Below are 24,391 nucleotides of genomic sequence, written 5' to 3' on the forward strand. Positions count from 1 at the left end.
AGTCAGAAGTTAGGTCAACTTTTAAAAGCAACCTATTTATTTCTTCTCCTTTGAAACCAAATAACTGATTTCTTTTAGCATCACTGCATCAATAGGAAGAGAGTTATAACAATATGAACGTTCCAAGTGTCCAACCAAAGGAACACTGGTCACCATAATGTTTTTGCTTGACAAAATGCCCCTCAAACCAATCAATTAATCTTAGCTTGGGTTTTCTGAGTAAGCGAGGAATAGTATTTGAAAAGTACAGATTACTAGATTTTTACAATTAAGACATTATAGCTGCACTATGTAACTTTTCCGTCCGCTAGAGGGCGCCTATTCAAAACAAAGGCTTAGTTTGATGACGCCAAGTTTGAGCACAGTGTCTTGGGACATGTGGTCTTCACCCAGCCGGATCTCACGAAAATGAGTATAAATAGTAAGAGTGTGCAATGTCGTGGAATGTAAACGCCAAAACTCATTTTGGCGTGTCTATGCCACACTGTTTTTCGCGTGCATATGATATGCCCTTTATGGCGTATTATACAAACGAACCCCCCACCCCACTACCCTAAACCTACCCAAGAGCGTGTCATATACACGCCATAAAGTGCATATCATATGCACGCGAAAAACAGCTTATCATATGCACGCCAAAATGAGTTTTGGCGTATATATTCCACGACATTGCACACTCGTACTATTTATACGCATTTACATGTGATCGGGTTGCTTCACCTCACAGCCGCTGGAAAAGAATCGGGATAGGACTCAGGCAGAAATCATGTTCATGGATGTGATTATTAAAGTTACTGTAGTATGAAGCAGAGCAGGACAGAGTGTTGAGGGAGCTGAGCAAGGCCGCTGAAGAGATTGTTAATAACATGAAAGCAACACACGCCTTGCGAGCAACGGGACTTTTATTATGCCACAGTTGCCGGCACCATTTCCGCTTTTCTGGTCATGAATATGAGGTAACACAGCTCTGTTTATCATATTAGATACATTTGAGTGTGTTTAAAATTATATTATGACATTATTTTGTGCGTTGCACACTGCAGTAAGAGTAAAGTGTTTCTGCCAAATAAAACTGAGGTGAAGCAACTGACAGGCGACTCCCACACATGTCCCAGTTCATTGGTTAAAATAGCAATTTTCTCACAATTTACAAATAGTTGGAAACATTTGAGATATTGTAAGAACTCAACTGAACCAAATCTATAACACTGGCCTAATGTTTTTTTAATATTTTACTCAATTTTTTTTAACTTAGTGCACTTTTTTTTTTTTTTTTTTACATTTACCATGGTGGTAGTATAGTATTCTTGATTATTCAATATTATTAGCTTCTGAAAACATCACTGTACTCACTGCAAAATAAATTAATTAATGTTTTAAAATGTCTTATTTATCTACATGAAATAATAAATGTACAGATACCAAATCAATTTGTCACAAGTTCAAGTTCTTAAAAGTATTACCCTAACAAAACCTCAAATACCCCCAAGTACAGCAAAGAAAAAAGAAAGAAATCTAACAATTATTCAGAACAGCATACATAAATGAAAAAATGTGTAGCTTAACTGTTTGTAGAGCCTAGTATGCAACTGTTTAAATATGGTGGATTTTTTTTTTGCAGGTATATGTCTGTGCAGTAAATATACTGTATCATAATTATATAAAAGTATTATAATATTATATAACATTTAAATATATTTTTCTACGTTTTATTAAAAACACTTTATTTTATTATATTACAATAATTAGATAAAGTATTGGCTACATTTATATTTTATTTTATTTTTACTGCACATACCTATAAAATAAATCTACCACACTCAAACAATTGCAGGCAATACAGCTAGCCTACTGAATTTACTTGCAGGAATTTACTTCAAGCTTTATATTTCTGTCATAGTTCACCTTGTAAAATAAACACTCCAAGAAAATCTTGATAAAAGGTTTCATGCAAATGGACTACATAGTAATCTAATACGATGCTCCATCTCCCTCGGTGACGGATGTGTGACTGACTTTGCTGTAAATTTTGTTGTGTGGAGTCAATGCACAACTCGATCGTTCTCTCTGCTGATTTAAGACAGAGCCGTAGAGGGCCGAGCAGGTCTCGCACTCTTGCACCTGCCGCCGGTTCCTGCCAGTGACTGGTAATGACAGAGTAATGGGAGGGACGCGGGAAAACGGGAGGGCAACAGGGCAGAAACACGGTGCCAGCAGGAAGAGCAGATAAAGTGGCAGCAATAAAAATTATATGACTACATTCATCATCCTGACAGCATATAATTTTATCTGAGAGGGCAGGGCCTTTCTGCTTGCTTTGAAATGGATGTGGTAGGCCTACCTAGAACCTGTCTGGCGTGCGTGGCGGTGCTAGAAGAGGAGAGCCTGCTCATCTTCACTCGCTGATAGCTCTATACGTGATGCTTCTCCGGGGGCCTGTGGGTGTTTAATAGCATTTTACATAATGCTATGTTGAATGACCTTTCGACTTCTGTAGGAAACTTGAGAATTTCACTTTTTGGGCACTTATAGAACAGGCAGCTAATTCTTTATCGAGCAAATGAATAATTCGGTTTTTAGACAAATGATTTGAAATGCATTCTCATTTGATGTAATTATACAGGAACTTGCGTGAACCCAAAAAATAGGATAATCACCACCATTACGCAATTGGTGGAACCGTCTCAGCGGAATGTTCTTGCGTAAGTGACAATTGCTTTGGTTAATGGAGAGGTGTTTGTGTGGCTTTCTTAAAGGGCCGGCAGAAAGGCCTTTCGCAAAAACCAATTACCTCTTCTTTCTATACAGCCTCCCACAGTCACACAATAAGCAAAAACAGGAGGTAATTAATCCAGCACTGTACTCGCAAGACAGCCTCGGCGTTTCCAGAAGGACAGCTGGATTAATAATAAAGGAATTGTTGCTTTACAAAGCCCTGAAAAGCACATGCAGGGAAATACACCACACTGTAAAAAGCATTTAGGTCTCCAATTGAAAATTTTCAAGTGACTGATCACATCTACATTTGTCAGTTGGCCGAATTGAATTTCTGTGAATTAAATGGCATCAATTGCCCCCCCCCCCTTTTTTTTACAGTGCAGGAATTGTAAACACTGATTAAACCGTTTTTTAGGGATTAAACCGTATTAAACAAGCTATAATGTTTTTACTTGCAAAGTGACCATGGGTCTAAAGTCACAATAGGCCTAATATCGGTTCTCACCAGGGCTTCATTTATTTGATCAAAAATACAGTAAAAACAGTCATATTGCAAAATATTATCAAATCACCTTTTTATATTTTTTAAAATATATTTTCCTGTGATGGAAAAGCAAAATGTTCAGTTGCATTACTCCAGTCCTAAATGTCACATATCCATCCAGTTATCAAGTGTTGAAAACAGCTGTGCTATTTAATATTACTTTTGTGGAAACGTGATACATTCTGGATTTTTTGTTCAACAGAAAGTAAAAGCATTTATTTAAAATTAAAATATTTTGTTTCATTATAAATTACTTCACATCTGATCAATTGAATGTGTCCTTGATGAAGCATTAATTATAATTTTTTAGAGTGAAACTTTGGGAGAATTTTTATTCATATAGTAATTTTTCTATATGGACCAAACTACCATGGAATGTTTTTTTGTTGTTGTTGTCTGGAATATGGACTGTGATGATACCATGGTATTGATTTATTTATTTTACTTTTTGAAGTACCATGTACAAACCCGATTCCAAAAAAGTTGGGACACTGTACAAATTGTAAATAAAAACAGAATGCAATGATGTGGAAATTTCAAATTTCAATATTTTATTCAGAATAAAACATAGATGACATATCAAATGTTTAAACTGAGAACATTTATAATTTTAAGTGAAAAATATGTTGATTTTAAATTTCACTGCATCAACACATCTAAAAAAAAGTTGGGACAAGCCATGTTTACCTCTGTGTGGCATCCTCTCTTCTTTTTATAACAGTCTGCAAACATCTGGGGACTGAGGAGACAAGTTGCTCAAGTTTAGGTATAGCAATGCTGTCCCATTCTTGTAGGCTTTCTAGTTGCTCCACTGTCTTAGGTCTTCTTTGTCGCATATTCCTCTTTGTGATGTGCAAAATGTTTTCTATGGGTGAAAGATCTGGACTGCAGGCTGGCCATTTCAGTACCCGGTTCCTCCTTCTATGCAGCCATGATGTTACAGTATGTGGTCAGACATTGTCATGTCGGAAAATGCAAAGTATTCCCTGAAAGAGACAATATCTGGATGGGAACATATGTTGCTCTAAAACTTGGATATACCTTTCAGCATTGGTGGTGCCTTTCCAGATTTGTAAGCTGCCCATGCCACACACATCATGCAACCCCATACCATCAGAGATGCAGGCTTCTGAACTGAGTGCTGATAACAATTTGAGTTGTCCTTGTCCTCTTTAGTTATGATGACACATGGTGTCCTAGTTTTCCACATTTTCTGTAATGTGAATATACCCGTTAATGGGACGACATTCTTGAACTGCCGTCTCCACAGAGAGCGGACACAGCCGCAGACTTTGAGCAATGGTGCGGAGCGAGCGGGAAAACACAGAACGGATTAGCGGAATTAGTGGATTTTTAGCGGAACCGAGCGCTTTTATGGGAATCCTCTGAGGGTGAGGGAGGGAAAGGGGCAAGAGGAGCACCTTAGCCGATGAGGGCAAAGGGACAGTGGCTCTTGCCACTGGGCCACCCCCCTGTGCACGGCCGGATGATAGAATGCACTGTAGATGATGATAACTTCAAACTCTTTGCAATTTTTCTCTAAACTTCTTTCAGATATTGCTTCAGTATTTTTCGCCGCAGCATTGGGGGAATTGGTGATCCTCTGCCCATCTTGACTTCTGAGAGTCACTGCTACTCTGAGAAGCTTTTTTATACCCAATCATGTTGCCAATTACCTGTCCCAATTTTTATGGAATGTGTAGCTCCCATTAAATCCAAAATGAGCCAACATTTGGAATGACATTTCAAAATGTCTCACTTTCAACATCTGATGTTATCTATTCTATTGTGTGAATAAAATATAAGTTTATGAGATTTGTAAATTATTGCATTCTTTTTTATTCACAATTTGTACAGTGTCCTAATTTTTTTTTTTGAATCGGGTTTGTTAATACTATGGTACATGAATATGAACATTCGGTATGGTAACCAGTATTGTTTTTTTTTGGTTGAAATTATACTGTGGTAAAATCACATTTATTTGGACAAGTAGCAAATACCATATTATTCTTACCATTCTTAAGTGTTCATGCTTTAGGGTACATTTGAGGTAAAGTGCATACCACAGTAGCCTATATCAAAGTACCGCAGTATTACCGTGTTTTTCATTCATATAACCCACCACAGCCTCTGGATGTGGCAAACCAGGTGACATCTCACATCAACTCAAACTACCATGACAACAAAAGACAGACCGGTAAACGCTGTCGAGCATTTATGTTTTTACAGCATGTAAAATACCAGAAACGTTAATCTTACAAATCTCACATGCAGACATGAACTTTTGATAATGTTTCACGAGAGGCAGACGCACTGTCAGAAGTGTTTATTCACCATGGTAACGCAGGACCCCAGAGTTTTCAGTCACAATGGCAATGTCAACCTGGGTCCCTTGGGGAACATGTCATAGGCAATCTCACACTGGCTTTGACATGTCGTGACACCGCTTGACCAGATTAAAAAGATTATACGCCGTCTCCCTGGTTTTCCTCTGAAGGTCAGGTCTGTTTAGTGTTACAGCCCTGGGTGAGCAAACATGGCAATCGGCCTTAAATCAACAGACCTGTGCCTGGCAAATTGTCACGACTCACAACAGACTGGACTGAATGTCACTGCTGTTCTACAGACTGAGAAGCATTGTGTGTGAAGTTGGTCATGACAGGGTAAAATGAAGGACTACGCTTTAAGCCGAGCTGACTTGATGTGGCACATAAGCAGTCGCGTATTTCTAACACCTGCTCTGGAACGAAGAGTCATTATCTTGTAAGAAATCACAATAATGCATGTATTTATTTACAGTCATACGTACAATTTTTAATACCGGGTGCATCTTAAATAAATAAAACATCAATCCATCAACAAAAAAAAAAGACATGTTAAGTGTCAACCTCATAGCCTGATTTGGTTTTCCTCTTCTTATTTTTTTGAGTTTCTTCCTCTGAATCCTCACAGCTTGATGAATGTGACGCCTGTGTACTCGGGAAGTCTTGACCGGAACCGAGTACTTGTCGAACGGTCACATTAACCCGAGACGTCTGCAAGTACCAGGAGCAAACCTCCCAATCCTCCGCTGATACGCTTTGGATGATGTCATCATCCTGCGCCTCTGCTTCTTGTCTCTGGGCCAGGCAGGGTGGCAGCACATTTTCAGCAGGGGCGGGGACAATGCAGGGTACTGCGTGATAGAGTAGGCGGCTGGGTCCTGACATCACCATTATGTCTCCGCTGTGCATGAACATGGCTGTGGGACGGTCTTCTCTTTTAGTCCCGCCCAACAGGAAAACGGAAGTCTGTCCAAAACTAACATCAAAGGACAAGCATGTTAATTAATGCATTTTTATGCTGTTTGGATAGAATGCTACATGCACTTTGTTTTTTCTGAAATACCCAAGTAATATTGGACACCAACAATGTTTACATGTGCACTACTAATAAGATGTTATGATAAGATATACATGACTTGAGCAAACCTATTAGTCCCAATTACATTAAAGTTGTATTCTGATTATTTGCCAAGCATTGTTGTTATTTTTACCTCCATTTTTTGAGTTAATACAATTAACATTTTTTGAGATTCGACAACCTTTATTAAAATATTAATAAAAGATTTTGTAAGCATATTGGGTAATTGTGTGTGTTTTATTTCTGATGACGCAGTAAAACATGCCAAATAATGCTATTTTCATGATTTATCAAATTTCTTATGTGGTTCAGATACAAAAATATTTTGAGTTTCTATTTATTAAACAAATGTACTTCATTGTATCAACTAAAATTTTTAATTTCAATAAACTCAAAATTTTAAGGCAACCAGGTTACTTACTTTTTTAAGATAAACCAACAAAAACCAGCTATTTTTTTTACAGCTCTGGATCTGGGCTTTCTTTGCGTATTTCCTCACACTAGATCTGGTAATCATGTAACAATTGTAAATAATTGTAAATAAATAAATAAATAACTATGCTCAAGTCTCAAGTGAAATTGTTTTAACACATCTGAAATTACTGAATTTGAATAAAGTCTTTGAGACACAATTTTTCAAAGACTCATCAATGTTATTTTATTTTCAAAATATTGCAAATCGCATTCTAATCGCAATACAAATGCCTTACAACAGGAGCAAATGCGATCAGAGCTTCATTTTGTCTGTTCGACCGTCAATCCGAGATGTTTTATTGTTTCTGTGATGCTATTAGGTTTTCCAAATTTTGCAAAAATGTTGGAGTGGCGGTGGACACCAGCTTACATTTACATTTAATCATTTAGCATACGCTTTTATCCAAAGCAACTTACAAAAAAGGGGAGAGCAATAGAAGCAACGAAACAAACAAGGCCAACAACCTGTAAGAGCTGTAAGAAGTCTCAGTTAATTAGCACAGTACATAAACAATTTTTTTTTTTTTTTGACAAACAAACAAAATTTAATGGATAGTTAAGTGCTATTCTTTATTAGTCAGGTGCAATTGGAAAAGATGTGTCTTAAGATGTTTTTTTTAAAATGGCTACAGACTCGGCAGCACGAATTGAGATCGGCAGGTCATTCCACCAGGTGGGAACGGTCCAGGAAAATGTCTGTGAGAGTGATTTCATGCGTCTTTTTTTGATGGAACCACGAGGCGTCGCTCACTCGCAGAACGTAAGCTTCTGGAGGGTGTGTAAGTCTGAACAAGCGAGTTTAGGTATATTGGTGCAGAGCCAGTGGCTGTTTTGTAGGCGAGAACTAGTGCCTTGAATTTGATGCGAGCAGCCATTGCCAACCAGTGCAGTCTGATGAAGAGAGGCGTGACATGCACTCTCTTTGGCTCATTAAAGACCACTCTCGCCGCTGCAATCATATGGCTATTATCATATTTCTTTTACAACAACGACAAATGTCATCAGAGACCATTGCAACACTTTCCTCGAAACACAAACAGAGAATTGCTGTTTGAAATCTCCTTCATCGCTCTGATTGGTTCTAGATCAATCCAATTGCGCCCGGAGGCATTTGAGCGACATCCATTGGTGATGCCCCTTTGGAAATTATTTGTCTATGAAGCTTTGCCAGACCATAACTCAGTTACTACTGAGAATGGTCTGGTTTTAACCAGGCTACCACATATCCCAAGCATAGCACAAACAAACTCACATACATTAGGTGTATTAAATTACTAAAAACATCTTCCATCTGGGGTATTCGACCATGAATATACTGCATTATATTAATCTCACGCAACATGAACTAAATCTTAATCACATAATGACGCTGCTTGTAAACGTAGTCACTGACAACATCTGTATCTCCAATCAAAATCAGAATGATCGTATTTAGCAAATAAACGCACATGAACAAAACCATCATGTCATAATGACCATATTTTCTGGGAATTTCCACACAAACAGTAAACATAAAGGTTACAAATTTTAAGCTGCTCTTCTAGATGTTCACAATATAAACTAGATTTGTTGTTATTTGATTTAAAACTATTAATTTAAATGTATTTGACGACTAATATCAATTTATTTCTGTCATGATTCTTTATTTGGTCAAATTTGTGATTTTGATAAATGTGAATGTGTAATTACTATTTAATTAAAAGGTTAGTTCACCCAAAAATCCATTGCAAGGCCTCTATTGGCATTAACATTTCCACTGACCCACTCACAAGACCCATAAAAGGTACTAAAGACTTTGTTACAAAGTCCATCTCACTACAGTGGCTGTAAAATAATTTTACGAAGTGACGAGAATTGAGTAGTGTGAGTAATTAATGAAATAATTTTCATTTTTGGGTGAACTAACCCTTTAATACCCATTATGAGTCAATAGGCTTCCATGACTAAACTTAATTCCCCACTTAATACATACACTACCATTCAAAAGTTTGGGGTTTGTAAGATTTAGTAATGTTTTTGAAAAAAGTCTCTTATGCTCACTACGGCTGCATTTTCCTAAATCAAAAATACAAGAAAAAACTTAATACTGTGAAATATTTCATATTTAAAATAAAATGTTCTTCTGTTTCTAAGATTTTTAGTTTTAATATTTTTTAAAAGCAATTTATTCTGTGAATTTTCACAGTCTTCAGTGTCAAATGAACCTTTAGAAATTATTCTAATATGCTGATTTGGTGCTTAAGTAACATTTCTTATTATCAATTTTAAAACAGCTGCTTAATATTTGTTTTGGAAACCATGATCCATTTTCTTCAAAATTTTTAGAAAAAGTGAATTAGAACAGCATTTATTTAAACAGAAATCTTTTGTAAGATTATAAATGTCACTTTTGATCAAATTAACGGTGCACTATGTAACATTTTTTCAGTAAAATATCCAAATACCATCAGGCCAATGTTATACATTTTGTTCAGTTGATTTCTTACAATATCCCAAATGTTTCCAACGATTTGTAAATCGTGAGAAAATTTCTATTTTAACCAAGGACCCAGGACGTCTGAGGGAGTCGCCTGTCAGTTGCGTTATATCTGTGTTACCCTCGGTTTCCGGTTTTATTTTGCAGAAATGCTTTACTCTTACTGCAATGTGCAACAAATGTCACAGCAGCAGCTGAGCAAACGCACAGAGTAACATCATAACATCATTTTAAAAATGTATCTAATATGATAAACAGAGCTGCGTTACTTTAGCCTGGATGCCAGCTGAATTTAGCCCCGCCCACAACATTTTTAGGTCAGGAAGCTCGGTCTAGACTTGATCCGTGGAGGAGTTATTATGCCCGAACAGAAACTGTTCGGATCAGTCACATTGTCAGGGCGATGATTGACAAATTATCACCAGAAACAAAATCAGCCACGTCATCAGAGCGTTTGGGTTGAATTAGTTAACAACAATGATGGCTGTTGTTGAAGAACTGAGATGTGTAGATTCCGCCATCGCATCTGTTATAGAAGATATCGACAGCGCATTCATTTTAAAAGAGGAACAGAGGACCGCGATCAAGGCATTTGTCGATGGGAAAGATGACTTTAGCATCTGTAGCTCTGTAGTCTGTTGCTCTGATTGGTTGTAGGTCTATCCAATTGAGGTCTTTCCTGTGTCAGTTGAAATACACCCCCATAATCAAAGCCAAATGGAGCAGTATCAGACTTATATTCTGACTAGAATTGGGTATTACCACGGTCTACGTCAGGCTAGTGTTACCTCATACTCATGCCCGGAAAAGCAGAAATGGCACCGGCAACTGTGGCATAATAAAAGTCCAACTGCTCGCAAGGCGTGTATTGCGTTCAACTTATTAACAATCTCTTCAGCGGCCTTGCTCGGCTCCCTTAACACTCTGTCTTGCTCTGCTTCCTACTACAGTAACTTTAATAATCACATGATCCATAAACATGATTTCTGCCCGAGTCCTATCCCGATTCTTTTCCACCAGCTGTGAGGTGAAGATCACATGTCCCAAGATTTTGAGCTCAAACTTGGCGTCATCAAACTAAGCCTTTTTTTAAATAGGCGCCCTCTAGCGGACGGAAAGATGAGATAAAAATAAAACGTAGGGCAGCATTAATGAGTATATAATTGAGTTAATAAATATTCCTCACCTGTAAGACAATAAAGGTCGGGTATGGTCGAGCTCTGATTCGTCAACATGGATTCCAAGCGACGAATCAGATCGGTAGTAGTTGAGAATGCCCGCCTCTGCGTTGAAACCATGAAAGCCACAGGCTGCTGCCACTTTGTGAGAAAGCGAGTGAAGTTCCTTGGGGAAGGGAGTGTAGTGTTCTGGGGAGTAAGTCTGCGGAATAAAAGTATGTCAATAGTATGGCACCTTACATGCCTCATCATAGTGCAACAGACTAAAATGCCTCTAGTTATAAGAGTTATAAGTCAGCAGGCAGTCATTTAGCAAATGCTTTTATTCAAAGCGACATCTCTTCAATGATGACGTGTATAGCAAACCCCAATTATGTAGCGATCCAATCTATTCTCCATGGACAAAATCAAGTCCCGTCCAACATTTTTTCTTGTTCGAGAAGCCGTAAGCTGCTTCACGCGGATATTTGTCACTATAGGAAGAAAAGTCTATAACAACAACTTTCATGCCGCCATTATCAATGATTGACGTAACTGATAAAAGAGCATTAGCAGTGTTCTTCCTGCTCTGTAACTTTCAGTGGGTCATTGTCAGCAGTTATACATGAAAGTGTAATCAATGGACAATCATATGAGCACAGCCTCTCCAAAGAGCTGAATTAGCTCTGATCCAAGCAGAGTGAACGCCTCAGCCTTCAGTTCTACTTAAAGGGAGGTGGAAAGAGTCTCTGCTTAAAATTCACTGATTACTGTCAGACATTTGGCGGTGTCAAACTACCATCAGAGCTAATGAATCCGGTGTGCACCTCCTGACTGATTTAATAGGACAGAAGACTAAACACTTTTATGTAATTAGCATATATACGAGACAGGCAGACATCAGGTCTGTACAATTAGAGATGAAATGTCCTGAAAGGAGCAAATAATGATAATAAGATCCTGGACAATGTTTTTTCCCTCCCACTCCAGGAAAAAAACTATGCCACAATAGATATTTATTTCTGCTAAAAACACAAAATTATTATATTATAAATATAAATATATTATAAAATCAATCAAATAATAATACATTTCAGTATAAGTACATACTGGTAATGTTTAGACTCTTATATTTAAGACTCTTATGCTCGCCAAGGCAGCATTTATTTGGTAAAAATAAATAAAAAGCACATCAAAAGTACAATAGAGATTGACTGTAGTACCTTGGAGTTCCAATCATAGTGGTAACCAAGAGTCACCCAGCGCAGTTTTTCTAGCAGAGTTTTGGGTTCTCTTTTTCCACTGCCTTTCCTCCTGCAATAATACACAGAGCAATTTAGATAAGGAAGAGCATGAGATGGATCAGGTACGGAGCAGTAGCACAAACCATTTACACAATAAAAGGGGTCTAACAAACCGCAATACCTCAAATCTACCATCTAGTCACAGTAAAATGAACAGCACAGACCTAGCCACAAGGAAAGTGTCTATGGGGATATTTTGCTCAGTATATATATATATATATATATATATATATATATATATATATATATATATATATATATATATATATATATATATATATATATATATATATAAAACAAAATAATATACAATAAAAATAATAATACTAAATTGACTTACTGAATAACACCTATGCTTCTTTCCCAGATGTTTTCAGTCTCCACAGATGACATATGCATATCCAGGTTACACACATTGGGCTTTTGTGGATAGATCTTCAGACATTGCTTTACCCAGTACTGCTGAGAACCGGGCAGGAACGGGTTGGATATAAAGATAAAACCTACATCCCAACAGTGACAATAGTTAATTTAATCTCATTAAAACTGAACAGGAAGAAATGGAAGATTCCCATAACATCAGCATGTTAAGGAGCAAGATTTAATATGTTTTATACAGTGTTCTGTGTTATTAATAAGCTAAAATGTATTAGAATTCTGAAAACATTTATCCATCAAAGTGGCGGTAAAAAAATAAATACAAAAATCTGTATCGTGCAATACATTTTGCAATGCGATTTTGACAATAACGTCTTACATTAAATAATTTTTTTAATATAAGCTTCTGTCAATATATCAAACCAATAAAATCCTTTACATTCTGGAGAGAACACAGTATTTGAAACTGTCTAAACCATACCTGGGTATCCATGCAAACCAAAAGCTTTCCAGTCTTTTACTGGCCGGAGGCCAGCTTTAGAAACATCTTCATCACTTATAGGAGTGGCGTTAAGTTCACATGTAAAAACCTAGCAAATGAGACAATTTTTATTACTAGAAGAACAAAACGAAATAAATAAAATACAATGGCACAGCAATACTATGACAAATAGCTGCATGTTCGGTAAACATGCAATATTATACAAACTAATTGTAGTTGTAGTTTAATAAACAAAGTTAAATTCATAGCCAAGTTAAGTTTAATAAACCATAAATCATACAAATGTTCTTATAAAAGGTTGATAGTAATACAAATTATAATAATAAGCACAATTTAGGAAAGATGTACAATAATAAACAAATACAGCAATGTTCCTGAAGTCTGAAAAGTCTTCTGAATAATCTTTTCAAAATAAGGTTCTGTTTAATAAACATTTTTCATAGTCAGACAAAGTAATAAATATAGTTTATAAATATTCGAATAACTGATTAATAATAATACACCGTCTAGGAAAATCGTATAGGCCTGGTTTCATACTCAGGGTTTAGATGATAATCTTAGTTCAAATAGGAGATTGAAGTGTATTTTTTTAATTTATTTTTTACTCGTGTTAGAAAAAAAAACATTACTGGCTTGCATTTTGAGACAAAAAAAAAAAAACGGCACTGACATATTCAAAAATGTCCGTGCAAGTTGTTTTCAGTTAAAACAGCACAAACATGCACTTTAGCCTGGACTGCTGCATTCACGTGCTCTCTGAATTATGGTACATACGTAAAAAAAATTGCACATGAAAGCCCTCCCATTCCAAAATTTTAGTGGGATGAGCTCGTAATCACGATTTGGAATGATCAAATTTCCGATAGCACGTGAAGGCGGCATATGCTTAAACCTCGTCTGTAAAACCGGGGATTAACGTTTATGTTAATGAATACGCAATATTCATTAAGTCTGAATGTCTCACCTTGTCATTACAAGGTTTGGAAAAATTAATGACCTCACTGAAGTCTGGAGGAGGACTTCTCCTCTTGTAAAACTTGAACAGTTTTCTAAAAGCATCTTCTCCATGCTCCACTATGGAGGCTGCCATCTTTGCCGTCACCATGTGACCTTTCTACGTCTGACGCCAACGATACAAAACTTCGCTTTTATTTTTTATTTTTTTACTACATAATGTAAAAAAAACAAAAAACAATTATGAACATTAAGGTATCGAAATGCGATATTTTACCTGTATAAATTGTATAGTTTAAGGTAATAAGTATTTTTTTCTTCAAGTCACGTGGTCAGGGTCACCGTAGCTCCATTCGGCAAGGACGAAACATGGCAGCGACGGCAGTGACAGCAGCTGGCAAGAAGGTGTTTGAAGTATTTGTTTCAAAAGTGCCATGGACCATCGCAACGAGTGAGTAAAGGAAGATACATCATATTTGTAAATAATACGCGTATGAATGGATGAAATCAGTCATTATCAATAACTCATCATAAGCATCTCTAATAGTATGCAAGTATATATGTAGATAACGTTAACTGTCTAATGTATGTTGCTGTTCTGTTTTCAGAAGAGATTAAAGAATACTTTGGGCAGTTTGGCCAAGTGAAGAAGTGTCTCCTACCATTTGTGAGTAATGTAAATAAGCTTTAGTCTTTCATATTAATGCCCGTCGTGCTGAGATTGAGACACCAGTTTTCTCTTGTTTGCAGGATAAAGAGACAGGTTTTCATCGGGGGTTTTGCTGGATAGGGTTCACTACAGAGGAAGGACTGCAGAATGCATTACAAAAGGATCCTCATTTAATTGAAGGAGCAAAGGTGAGTATCCACACAATGCTACCGATCAGATTGTGCTACCAGCATTATATTCGTGTGGTTTGAGGCTTTATTAACATCAATACCTACTCAATTTAATACCATTAAAATTATGGAAATATTTTAAAAATAAATATATTATTGATGTGCATATGCACAGTAAACCCTGCTAAATGTTGTAGTTTTAACATATGCATCAAGTAAATATATTATTGATGTGCATATGCACAGTAACCCCTGCTAAATGTTGTAGTTTTAATATGCATCAAGTACATTTAAAAATATATATATTATTATTTTAATTTTTTTTATGTAGCTCCAGGTGCAAAAAAACAGAAAGCCATTTTCTGGAAGGAGATTGAACAAAGAAGCAGAGACATCTGAAGAGGTCTGATTTCACATATCAAGACTTGTGTCTTCAGTAAAAGAGAACCCTTTATTTATTGTGGATGTGTCCTCACTTGGCATACTGGTTTTCAAGCCAAACTTTAATGAGTTTTGATCATTGTTGTATTGACTGCTTGTCTATTGTTTTTTTTTTTTCTTATGGAACGTTCAATGAAATTTAAAGAAATGTGAGTCAAATAAAATTGGATATTTTAAAGTCTTTTGCTGTGTTGGCTACAGATTACTATATTATTATTTACTGTGTACTATTTAGTATTGTTTTTATGTGTCTATTAAAATTTTGAATTGGTATATATATATGGAAATCCTTGATTTGGTATTGTTGGAAACAGTTGTGCTGCTTATTATTTTTTTGGACCCCTGTGATACTTTTTAACTTTTTTCAGAACAACTATATATTAGAATTATTTCTGAAGGATCATGTGACTGAAGACTGGAGTGGCTGCTTTAAATTCAGCATTGCATCACAAAAATAAATTATATTAATAAGTATATTAATTAATAAGTATATTAAAATAGAAAACCATTCTTTTATATTGTAATAATATTTCACAATATTACAGTTTTTTTCCTTTTTTTGTGTTTTTTTTTTGTTGTTGTTGCATTTTGATCAAATAAATGCTGCCTTGGTGAGCATAATAGCGTAATAATAGTAATGTTTCCAAACTTTTGACTGGTACTTTATATAACTAGAAAATATATTAAAATTACAGATGCTTGCCCAAAATTGACTTAATGCTTTATTACTTTTACATGTAACAGTTGAGTAATAACTTGAGAGTTTTATGTATAACTTGGGTTATGCAGATGCATGAATCATTTTATCAGTGTGGTTAATTTATTTAGAGGTTAATCAAGGCTGCATCTAAGATGACTCTGCCAATGTTACGGTCACATTATCTGTCCGAGCTCATGTCATGTTAAATCTGGTCACGCTCCATCACTACCTTGTCCTCTTCACCTCAAACAAAAAGTATAACGTGTTTATGGAATACATTTTAAAATAGATCTCTTGACTTGGGTTCTCTGTAAGAGGAATGTGGTTGGAATGATTTTTATTGCTGTGGACATCTGCTCAATCATCGTTTATTAGAGAAAAAAATGATTGTGGTTATTATTACATTTTGTAATGTTGTGGCACTTTTCCGAAAATGTTAAAATTAAGTTTCAATTACGAGAATGTATTTGTGTAAGAAATTAAACTGTTTTGGCTTGCATTAAAATGGCTTAAATGGATCAATAGCTTAAAATATTTATGTTCATTTAATTTTCAAACCAAAAAAGTGGGTCTTTTTCTCTAAACTACAATGACCATGATGCTGTGCGCCATGCACGTCAACGGAGACGCCAGAGTTTAGAGGTCACAAAGCGACACCGGTTAGTAGATGACAGCGTGAGTCAATGAAGGTAAATACATCAGCTGTATTATGATTCTCTAAAAGATCTTATCAAAAGAGTCATTCATCGCAGTTTTTAACATCATGTGATAAAACGCTGTCGGTTATTAAGTTATATTCTCTTTGTGTGTTTGTTATGCAAGCGCTTGTATAACACAAACACTATTTGTGATCAGCTGACCGCGTCTTTCAGTAACGTTACAACGACTGATGTTATGAATGAAACTGGATTACTTATGCTTTAATATGCTTTTGCTTAAACTGTATTGCTGTAGTGTTTCATTTACCTCATTTATAAATCTGATGATGATATATAACGCTATTTGGTTTCTGATGATACATAACGCTATTTGTGTAAACCAGGGCTGCGTTTTCCAAAAGCATCATGATGAGCCCAAGTTGATCTTGAAGAATATATGACGTCACATCGTAAAAGTCACGCCCCCAAAGTTTATTAGAATTGTATTACAAATTACAAGTTGACAAGTTTATTATCAGAATTAAAGTAAACAATCAAACTATGTTTATTATTATGTGTTATTTCTGAAATTATATTAGCATCCCATTGATTATATGTTTGTTTTATTTACAAACTCTATGGGAAGGCACACATGAAACATTGTGATTATGAAATATCAGTTATTCCAATCAGAATCTAATACTGATTTGAGTGTAATTAACTATTTGTTTTTAAATCTACGGATGTTTTGAGTATGCCAGGTTTACCACAGGGACAACTGCTTAATGCTGATAGATAATGTTTCTCTTTTTTGCAGTTCCTCACATGGCTGTTCGGCTACTGAAAGTATCATCTGTTGCCACTGCAGTGTTCGCATCATCAGGATTTTACCTGTACAGCAAAAATGTGGACTTCAATGATCTCAGCATTGTCAGATTTGGGAGGGCAGCTGCAACGGTAAATATTTTTTCATCATTAAATACTTTTAATTGAATAAAGGGTTAGTTCACCCAAAAAGGAAAATTCTGTCATTAATTACTCACCCTCATGCTGTTCCCAACCCGTAAGACCTTCGTTCATCTTCGGAACACAAGTTAAGATATTTTTGATGAAATCCAAAAGCTCTATGACCCCACATAGACTGCAGCATAATCACCACTTTCACCCCCCTCCCCCCCACCATCTCGTCATCCCAAAAAAGAAAAAGACAAATTAAAAAAAGATTCTTCTCTTCTGTTCCAGTTTTTGAATTCTATTCACACTGTAAATACAGTGTAGTGCTTCCAGGTTCAATGTCAGAACCATAGACTAAAAAAATATGGACGTAGTGTCCGTGACGTCACCCATAGGATTCCGATAAGCAGGGCCGGCCCTGACCAATTTGCTGCCCTAGGCAAGATTTTACTTGGTGCCCCTTGTAACAAGGTTTTTATATTTTGGTTGTGTTTATATATATATATATATATATATATATATATATATATATATATATATATATATATATATATATATATATATATATATATATATATATATATATATAGTAAAGGCTGATGATAGCTAAACTATGAAAAAATAGCACCTACACTACAGCCTAAACACAAATAGCAAGAGTAATTGCATCTGAAATGTTTTGATTGTGAAGTTTAACATCAGTTCAGTGGTATATATATATATATATATATATATATATATATATATATATATATATATATATATATATATATATATATATATATATATATATATATATATATATATATACATACATACATACATACATACATACATACAATGTTTTGATTGTGAAGTTTAACATCAGTTCAGTGGTATATATATATATATATATATATATATATATATATATATATATATATATATATATATACATACATACATACATACATACATACAATGTTTTGATTGTGAAGTTTAACATCAGTTCAGTGGTATATATATATATATATATATATATATATATATATATATATATATATATATATATATATATATATATACATACATACATACATACATACATACATACATACATACATACATACATACATACATACATACATACATACATACATACATACATACATACATACATACATACATACATACATACATACATACATACATACATACATATATATATATATATATATATATATATATATATATATATATATATATATATATATACACATATATATATATACATATATATATATATATATGTATATACATATATATATATATACATATATATATATATATATATATGTATATATATATATATATATATATATATATATATATATATATATATATATATATATATATATATATATGTATATATCGTTATTTATTATTGTGCCAAAACTGTAAGCACAGCTAAAAGAAAGACGGAACTGTACAAATCGGTTTATTTCAGGAGCCTTTTACACTTTCACAAATCTTACACACAGAAAAATAGGGTGTCAAAATTGTACCTTTAGGGGTACAACAGCTTGCCGCTGGGGCAGTACCCTTAAAAGAACAACGTTGTACCATTTTTACCACAACAAGGTTCATAGTAGTACCTCGATGGGCAGGGGAGATTGATGCAGCGGTCTGGGAAGAATCGGGGCACTTAGTTGCGTTTTTTTTGGTAATATTTTGAATTAATATTAATAAAAAAGTAGCAGTAATAAAACCGGAAAATTCACTAATTTTGGCCCCCCTATGGATGAGTGGCGCCTCTAGCATTTGCCTATTTTGCCTATGCCGTTCTGAAGCTTAAAGTAGGGTCTAGCTGGGTGTTGCCATCTTGCGAGTGAGTCATCACGTGTCACTCCCGGATAACAGAAAATGGGCAAAAAGGCGGGATATGGGCGGAGCTTAGGTGACACAATGAGTATAGAAGGCGGATAAATGGCTATCCACCTGTCACTCAAAGTAACCACACCCTTAATTATGCAGAACTTTAAGGCTTTATATAACGTAAATGAATGAGTTATAAAAAAATTCACCCCTCTTAAACTTGTCATAAAGGGCAAAATTAGCCATATACTGTAGACCAAAACCACAATTTGTACCCGGCTGTAAACATTTCCCTAGTGGCCAGTTGAGGAATTGCAGTTTACATTACTTCCGTATTGGTTTCAAGAGAGATCGCGGAAGGTTGCCGCTTGGTCAGAACCATAGACCGTAAAAAAATATGGACGATTCGACATCATCCGTTTCTGCTTGCCAGATTTGAAGCTTTCAGGCGGCCTGCACGGCGCTGACATCTTGGGACCGAGTCTGCGCAGTAGCGATTTCGGGACCGGAGTTGCGCAGTAGAGAGCAGGAAGTACAGTCACGATATCAAAAGCCCGCCCACACACTATCGCAGATGCAGAACAATTAATTATGTTGGTGTGAAATAAACAGTTATGGAAATGTACAAATTAAAGCTAAAGCTCTAATCTGCCACCAAAAATTCCAGAAAAGGTCTGTTAGTGCCTCAGTGACAACTTCACTCAGAGAAGACGTCGATCTCAGCTTTCAATCATGACGTCACACTCCCGTTTTCCAGAGGTGGACAAAGTACACAACTCTATTACTTGAGTAAAAGTAAAAGTACTACTGGTCAAATATTACTCCGTTACAAGTGAAAGTTGTAAAAGCAGATTTTTACTCAAGTAAAAGTACAGAAGTATTTGTTTTCAAAAGTACTTATGTATCAAAGTAAATTTCCTTTTTTATGCCAATGAATTATTTTATTATTGTTGTATAAATGCACACTGTCATCATGGTTTAAGCCATTCAGTGATGCTCCGTCTGACGTACTAGCATACGACTAACTTAAACTCATTTAAATACTTGTATATAAGTTACAAAGCTCTTTACAAAGCTGCTGTCACTTTAAGGCCGAATGCACGGATCCAAAACACTGATACATTTCTGATATTCTCCCAACTTTACTCTTCTCTTTCTCCCAGATGTTTATATTTTTAATATTTTATAAGACATGCACCAAGTGTATGCCAGCAAAACTAATCTTGATTTTTTTTAAAACTGAAATATACTTTCAAAGTATGGCTATGGGTGCACACACTTGTGCCTAAGAACCATCTTCTTCCATTTTGCTATGAACTGATCAGTGTTCAAAAAAAGTTGGGAAAATGTATATGACCCTATAAGAGTGATTCCTGACAGACTGTCTGAAACAACAACACCAAAAAACCTTTTAAAGATGGAAAAAATCATCCACCGACTTTCAGAGCTGCTACAGAAAAGACTTTCGACCTAGATAGAAATGTGGTGGAGTAAAAAGTACGATATTTGTCTTTCAAATGTATTGAAGTAAAAGTCAAAAGTTTCCAGAAAAAATAATACTCCAGTAAAGTACATATACTCAAAAAGTGTACTTAAGTACAGTACTCAAGTAAATGTACTTAGTTACTGTCCACCTCTGCCGTTTTTATAGCATCAATAACTAACTAAAACTAAACTTATTTTAAAAACGAACACTTAAAATGAAATCATCGTGATGATAACTGCCTTCAATGACATAAACTAACTTTGGGGAAAAAATATACTGGGACCGGTCACCCGGGGGTGATCGAGGCGCGAAAGCTTCAGTATCTGAGAGGGAGACTGCAGGCTTGGTCAGAACCAAGCGTCTCTCTATCACAGTTTCTCTTGAAGCCAATACGGAAATAATGTAAACTGCAATTCCTCAACTGGCCACTAGGGACAGGCTCCAGAAGGGAGAAGAATCTAAATGAGCCCCATGTTAAAATGCCCATCTTTACAGCAGAAAAAAAACAAAAACAAACATGTTTACAGCCTGGAACAAATTGTGGTTTTGGTCTATATAACAAATTTTGCCATTCATGACAACTGTGGGTTTAATCGAACTTCTTTCAGACAAATAAAATTCAGATTTATATTTAAAAACTTTTCCAAGCTTTATAATGGCAGTGACTTGTTGGTTCATTTTTTAAAGTCTATAAAAGTCCATCTATCCGTCATATAACTGCTCCACACGGCTCCGGAGGATTAATAAAGGCCTTCTGAAGCGAAGCTGTGCGTTTGTGTAAGAAAAATAACCATATTTAAAACTTTATTGACTAAAATAACTATCTCCTGGCTGTCAGCGGTACGCAAGGTGACTTATGATAAATGTCTTTACTTCCTTTCTATGCCTTGAAAGTGTTTATGGCATTGCAGTCTATGTGGGGTCAGAAAGCTCTCGGATTTCATCAAAAATATCTTAATTTGTGTTCAGAAGATGAACGAAGGTTTTGGAAAGTCATACGGGTGAGTAATTAATGACAGACTTTTCATTTTTGGGTGAACTAACCCTGTCAACTTTACAGTACTACAAACCTAAGGATTGTCTCATTTTAAAGAAGACATTATTGCAGAAGTAAAAGCTGCTTCCAAAATGAAAGTGTTAAAAAGGTAGCTTAAGTCATATGTTTAACCAAGTTGTTCAAAAATTGAAGTTGAAATTAAGTCCTTTTTAAAGTTTTGAAAGTAATAACGCAATGTCCAATTTCAAAACTGCCTATCGACCAAAATGCAGGTGTAAACAGGTTTAATTTACAGGTTTAATTAACAGGTTTAATTTACTGTTCAATATTTATTTTATATTAAATACATTTAAGTGAATTACTAAAAATAATGCAAATACAGAATATTTTAAAGTTATTTTTGTGTCTAGTATGCAGGTTTTATTCACAGTTTTCATATTTCTCTTTGAAATTAATGTTTCCAGACAGCTGTCATCAGTTATGACTACCTCACCACTCTCAGAGATGTACAGTATGGGACAGAGGAGTACTGGGTTGTCAAATCAAAGGTAAAACTTTTTGTCTTGGTGGGGATGGGTTATATCCAGCAATATCTGCTATGTGGACATTTTATTTTATTTTGTGCTTAATTTGATAGGAAAGTGACAGTGTAGTTAGGAAAGTTTAGGTCCATATGAATATGTCCATGTCTGAAGAGGACATTTTTCTTGAATATCCTCATTTCAAAAAAGAAATGTTATGGTACTGTAAATTAATCTTTCTAGAAATGAATGGGCATATCACGTTGTGATTCTGCCTTTAAAATTTGAAAATGCACTAGCTAGTGCTAATTCTATGAACTGCATAACATATTACCAAGAGATCCAGAAAAGTCCTGACCAAACCATTGTTTCATTACAATACACTGTTTAAGGAGCCAATGTGTTGTGTGAGTGTGTGTGCTATATATATATATATATATATATATATATATATATATATATATATATATATATATATATATATATATATATATATATATAAAATGTATGATGAAATGAGCAGTGTGCAATATTCCGCCCACCTGTAATTTTTTTTGTCTTTAGGCTCTATGTTTTTTTGTGACGTCTTTACACATACAAAGCAATTTATACTCTTTTATGCCGTTCATGTAATCTTAAATTACATGTAGTATAATAAGCAATCATATTTTATTAAATGTCATTCAAGCCAACACATTACTCAAATCAATATGACAGCATTGAAGTCAATAACCAACATGCAGTCTCATTATTGATGCATTGATCAAACTTTCAAAACACTGAAATTAAAAACATTTCTTAAACACCCTAAACAGTCTGGCTTGCTGTTTGTAGGATCATAGCTGCAAATGCCAGGCAATAATTCTTGTGCCATTTCCACCCCTGTGTATAAAGGCCATTTGAACAGCTCCATCAGGTACAGTTAAACAGCTGGTGCAGGGAAAGGTTGCAGTCTCTCACCTGTGTGTGTGAGTCTGAGCGCTGATGGCAGTCACTGGAGGGAAGCGCTGAACCCTGAAGAGCAGGGTCTGAGCCAGATGAACTCTCTGCCAGGCCTGGGTACAGAGGATAGGGTGCCGTTCTCCTTCCCCCTCGGGGCCCGCAGTCAAGCCTGGCTACACATGCTGATTGGAATTAATGCAGGCCCCTGATTTAATATAGAGGAGAGATCTGGCTTCTAATTATTCTCTCACTAGGCGATTCAGCTCACTGGTCGAGGGTTGTTTCGGATCATTCTTGCTTAGATTTTACTCATTTAATGTTTTTCTGCATTGTGGACAGTTGAACAAATTAACAGGTTTTAAAATCTTTTAAATTATGTGCACCTAAAAAGCATTGGTAATTCTGTTGTTCTGCACATTTACCACAGTATTTTAGATATGCACCATGGTATATTTTGGAGAACTATGCAAATAATATAGTAAGTAAATATGCTAATCATTTAGTATTATAGTATTTATTCAAATTAGATTTTTAACATTGGACATCACTGTAACAGAATGATCACTTTTGAGTATGCATTTTACTAGTCAAAAACAACAAACTTGGAAACAACATTGGAGTTTCAAAATCGTCATCTTTGAATTTAATTCTGCAGGATGCCCGGGAGAAGTGTGTGTCGCGTTCTTTAACAGTCCGTCTGGAAACAAAGGCATGGAAGAAAGCCGTCGAGTTTGTCTGTGATGATAAGCACTTATCAGGATCAGCTGAATCTTGAATATGTGAAGGTCATGGCATAGACTCTTTAAAAGATATCCAAGAGTTTTACACGGCGGTCTGTTATTGTAGGGACATCGACTTTGTATCTTCATGCCCCTAAACGTGATGCTGAACATAAGACAAACTTTGATTGGTTGCTTTACCTACCAGTCCAGACCTTCTGCTGTGGCTACGTGAGACTAGCATTTTACAACATGATGAGGTTTTGTAGTATGTTCGTTTTGAGTGATACAAATTATGAATTGAGTAATTGAAACAAAATAATTTGAAATGATTCAAACATTTCTGACCTTTTTTCCCCGCTCTGCTTTTTATTATATATGACAAAATGC

The 24,391-nt window shown here is 35.4% G+C and overlaps 3 protein-coding genes across 3 annotated transcripts in view; 2 read left to right on the forward strand and 1 right to left on the reverse strand.

The window, feature by feature from the left end:
* Nucleotides 1-3,926: 3,926 nt before the first annotated feature.
* alkbh1 (alkB homolog 1, histone H2A dioxygenase) lies at nt 3,927-14,060 on the reverse strand. Its single transcript, XM_067454646.1, has 7 exons — nt 13,920-14,060; nt 12,935-13,043; nt 12,416-12,578; nt 11,995-12,085; nt 10,801-10,994; nt 6,151-6,562; nt 3,927-4,248 (listed from the first exon to the last, which is right to left on the reverse strand). The coding sequence occupies exons 1-7, from the start codon at nt 14,058-14,060 to the stop codon at nt 4,213-4,215; spliced, it is 1,146 nt and encodes a 381-aa protein (XP_067310747.1). The 3' UTR covers nt 3,927-4,212.
* A 166-nt stretch (nt 14,061-14,226) lies between these two features.
* On the forward strand, nt 14,227-15,371 carry slirp (SRA stem-loop interacting RNA binding protein). Its single transcript, XM_067455742.1, has 4 exons — nt 14,227-14,360; nt 14,518-14,576; nt 14,660-14,767; nt 15,081-15,371. The coding sequence occupies exons 1-4, from the start codon at nt 14,279-14,281 to the stop codon at nt 15,156-15,158; spliced, it is 327 nt and encodes a 108-aa protein (XP_067311843.1). The 5' UTR covers nt 14,227-14,278; the 3' UTR covers nt 15,159-15,371.
* A 1,111-nt stretch (nt 15,372-16,482) lies between these two features.
* The window catches only part of adck1 (aarF domain containing kinase 1), a 191,419-nt gene continuing 183,510 nt past the window's right edge, over nt 16,483-24,391 (forward strand). Inside the window, exons 1-3 of the mRNA XM_067455740.1 lie at nt 16,483-16,579; nt 17,346-17,485; nt 22,284-22,367. Coding sequence (XP_067311841.1) covers nt 17,354-17,485; nt 22,284-22,367 — 216 coding nt within the window. The 5' untranslated portion in view covers nt 16,483-16,579; nt 17,346-17,353. The remainder of the gene's footprint in view (nt 16,580-17,345; nt 17,486-22,283; nt 22,368-24,391) is intronic.

The sequence above is a fragment of the Pseudorasbora parva genome, chromosome 10 (genome assembly GCF_024679245.1).
Source record: "Pseudorasbora parva isolate DD20220531a chromosome 10, ASM2467924v1, whole genome shotgun sequence".
Classification (NCBI taxonomy): domain Eukaryota; kingdom Metazoa; phylum Chordata; class Actinopteri; order Cypriniformes; family Gobionidae; genus Pseudorasbora; species Pseudorasbora parva.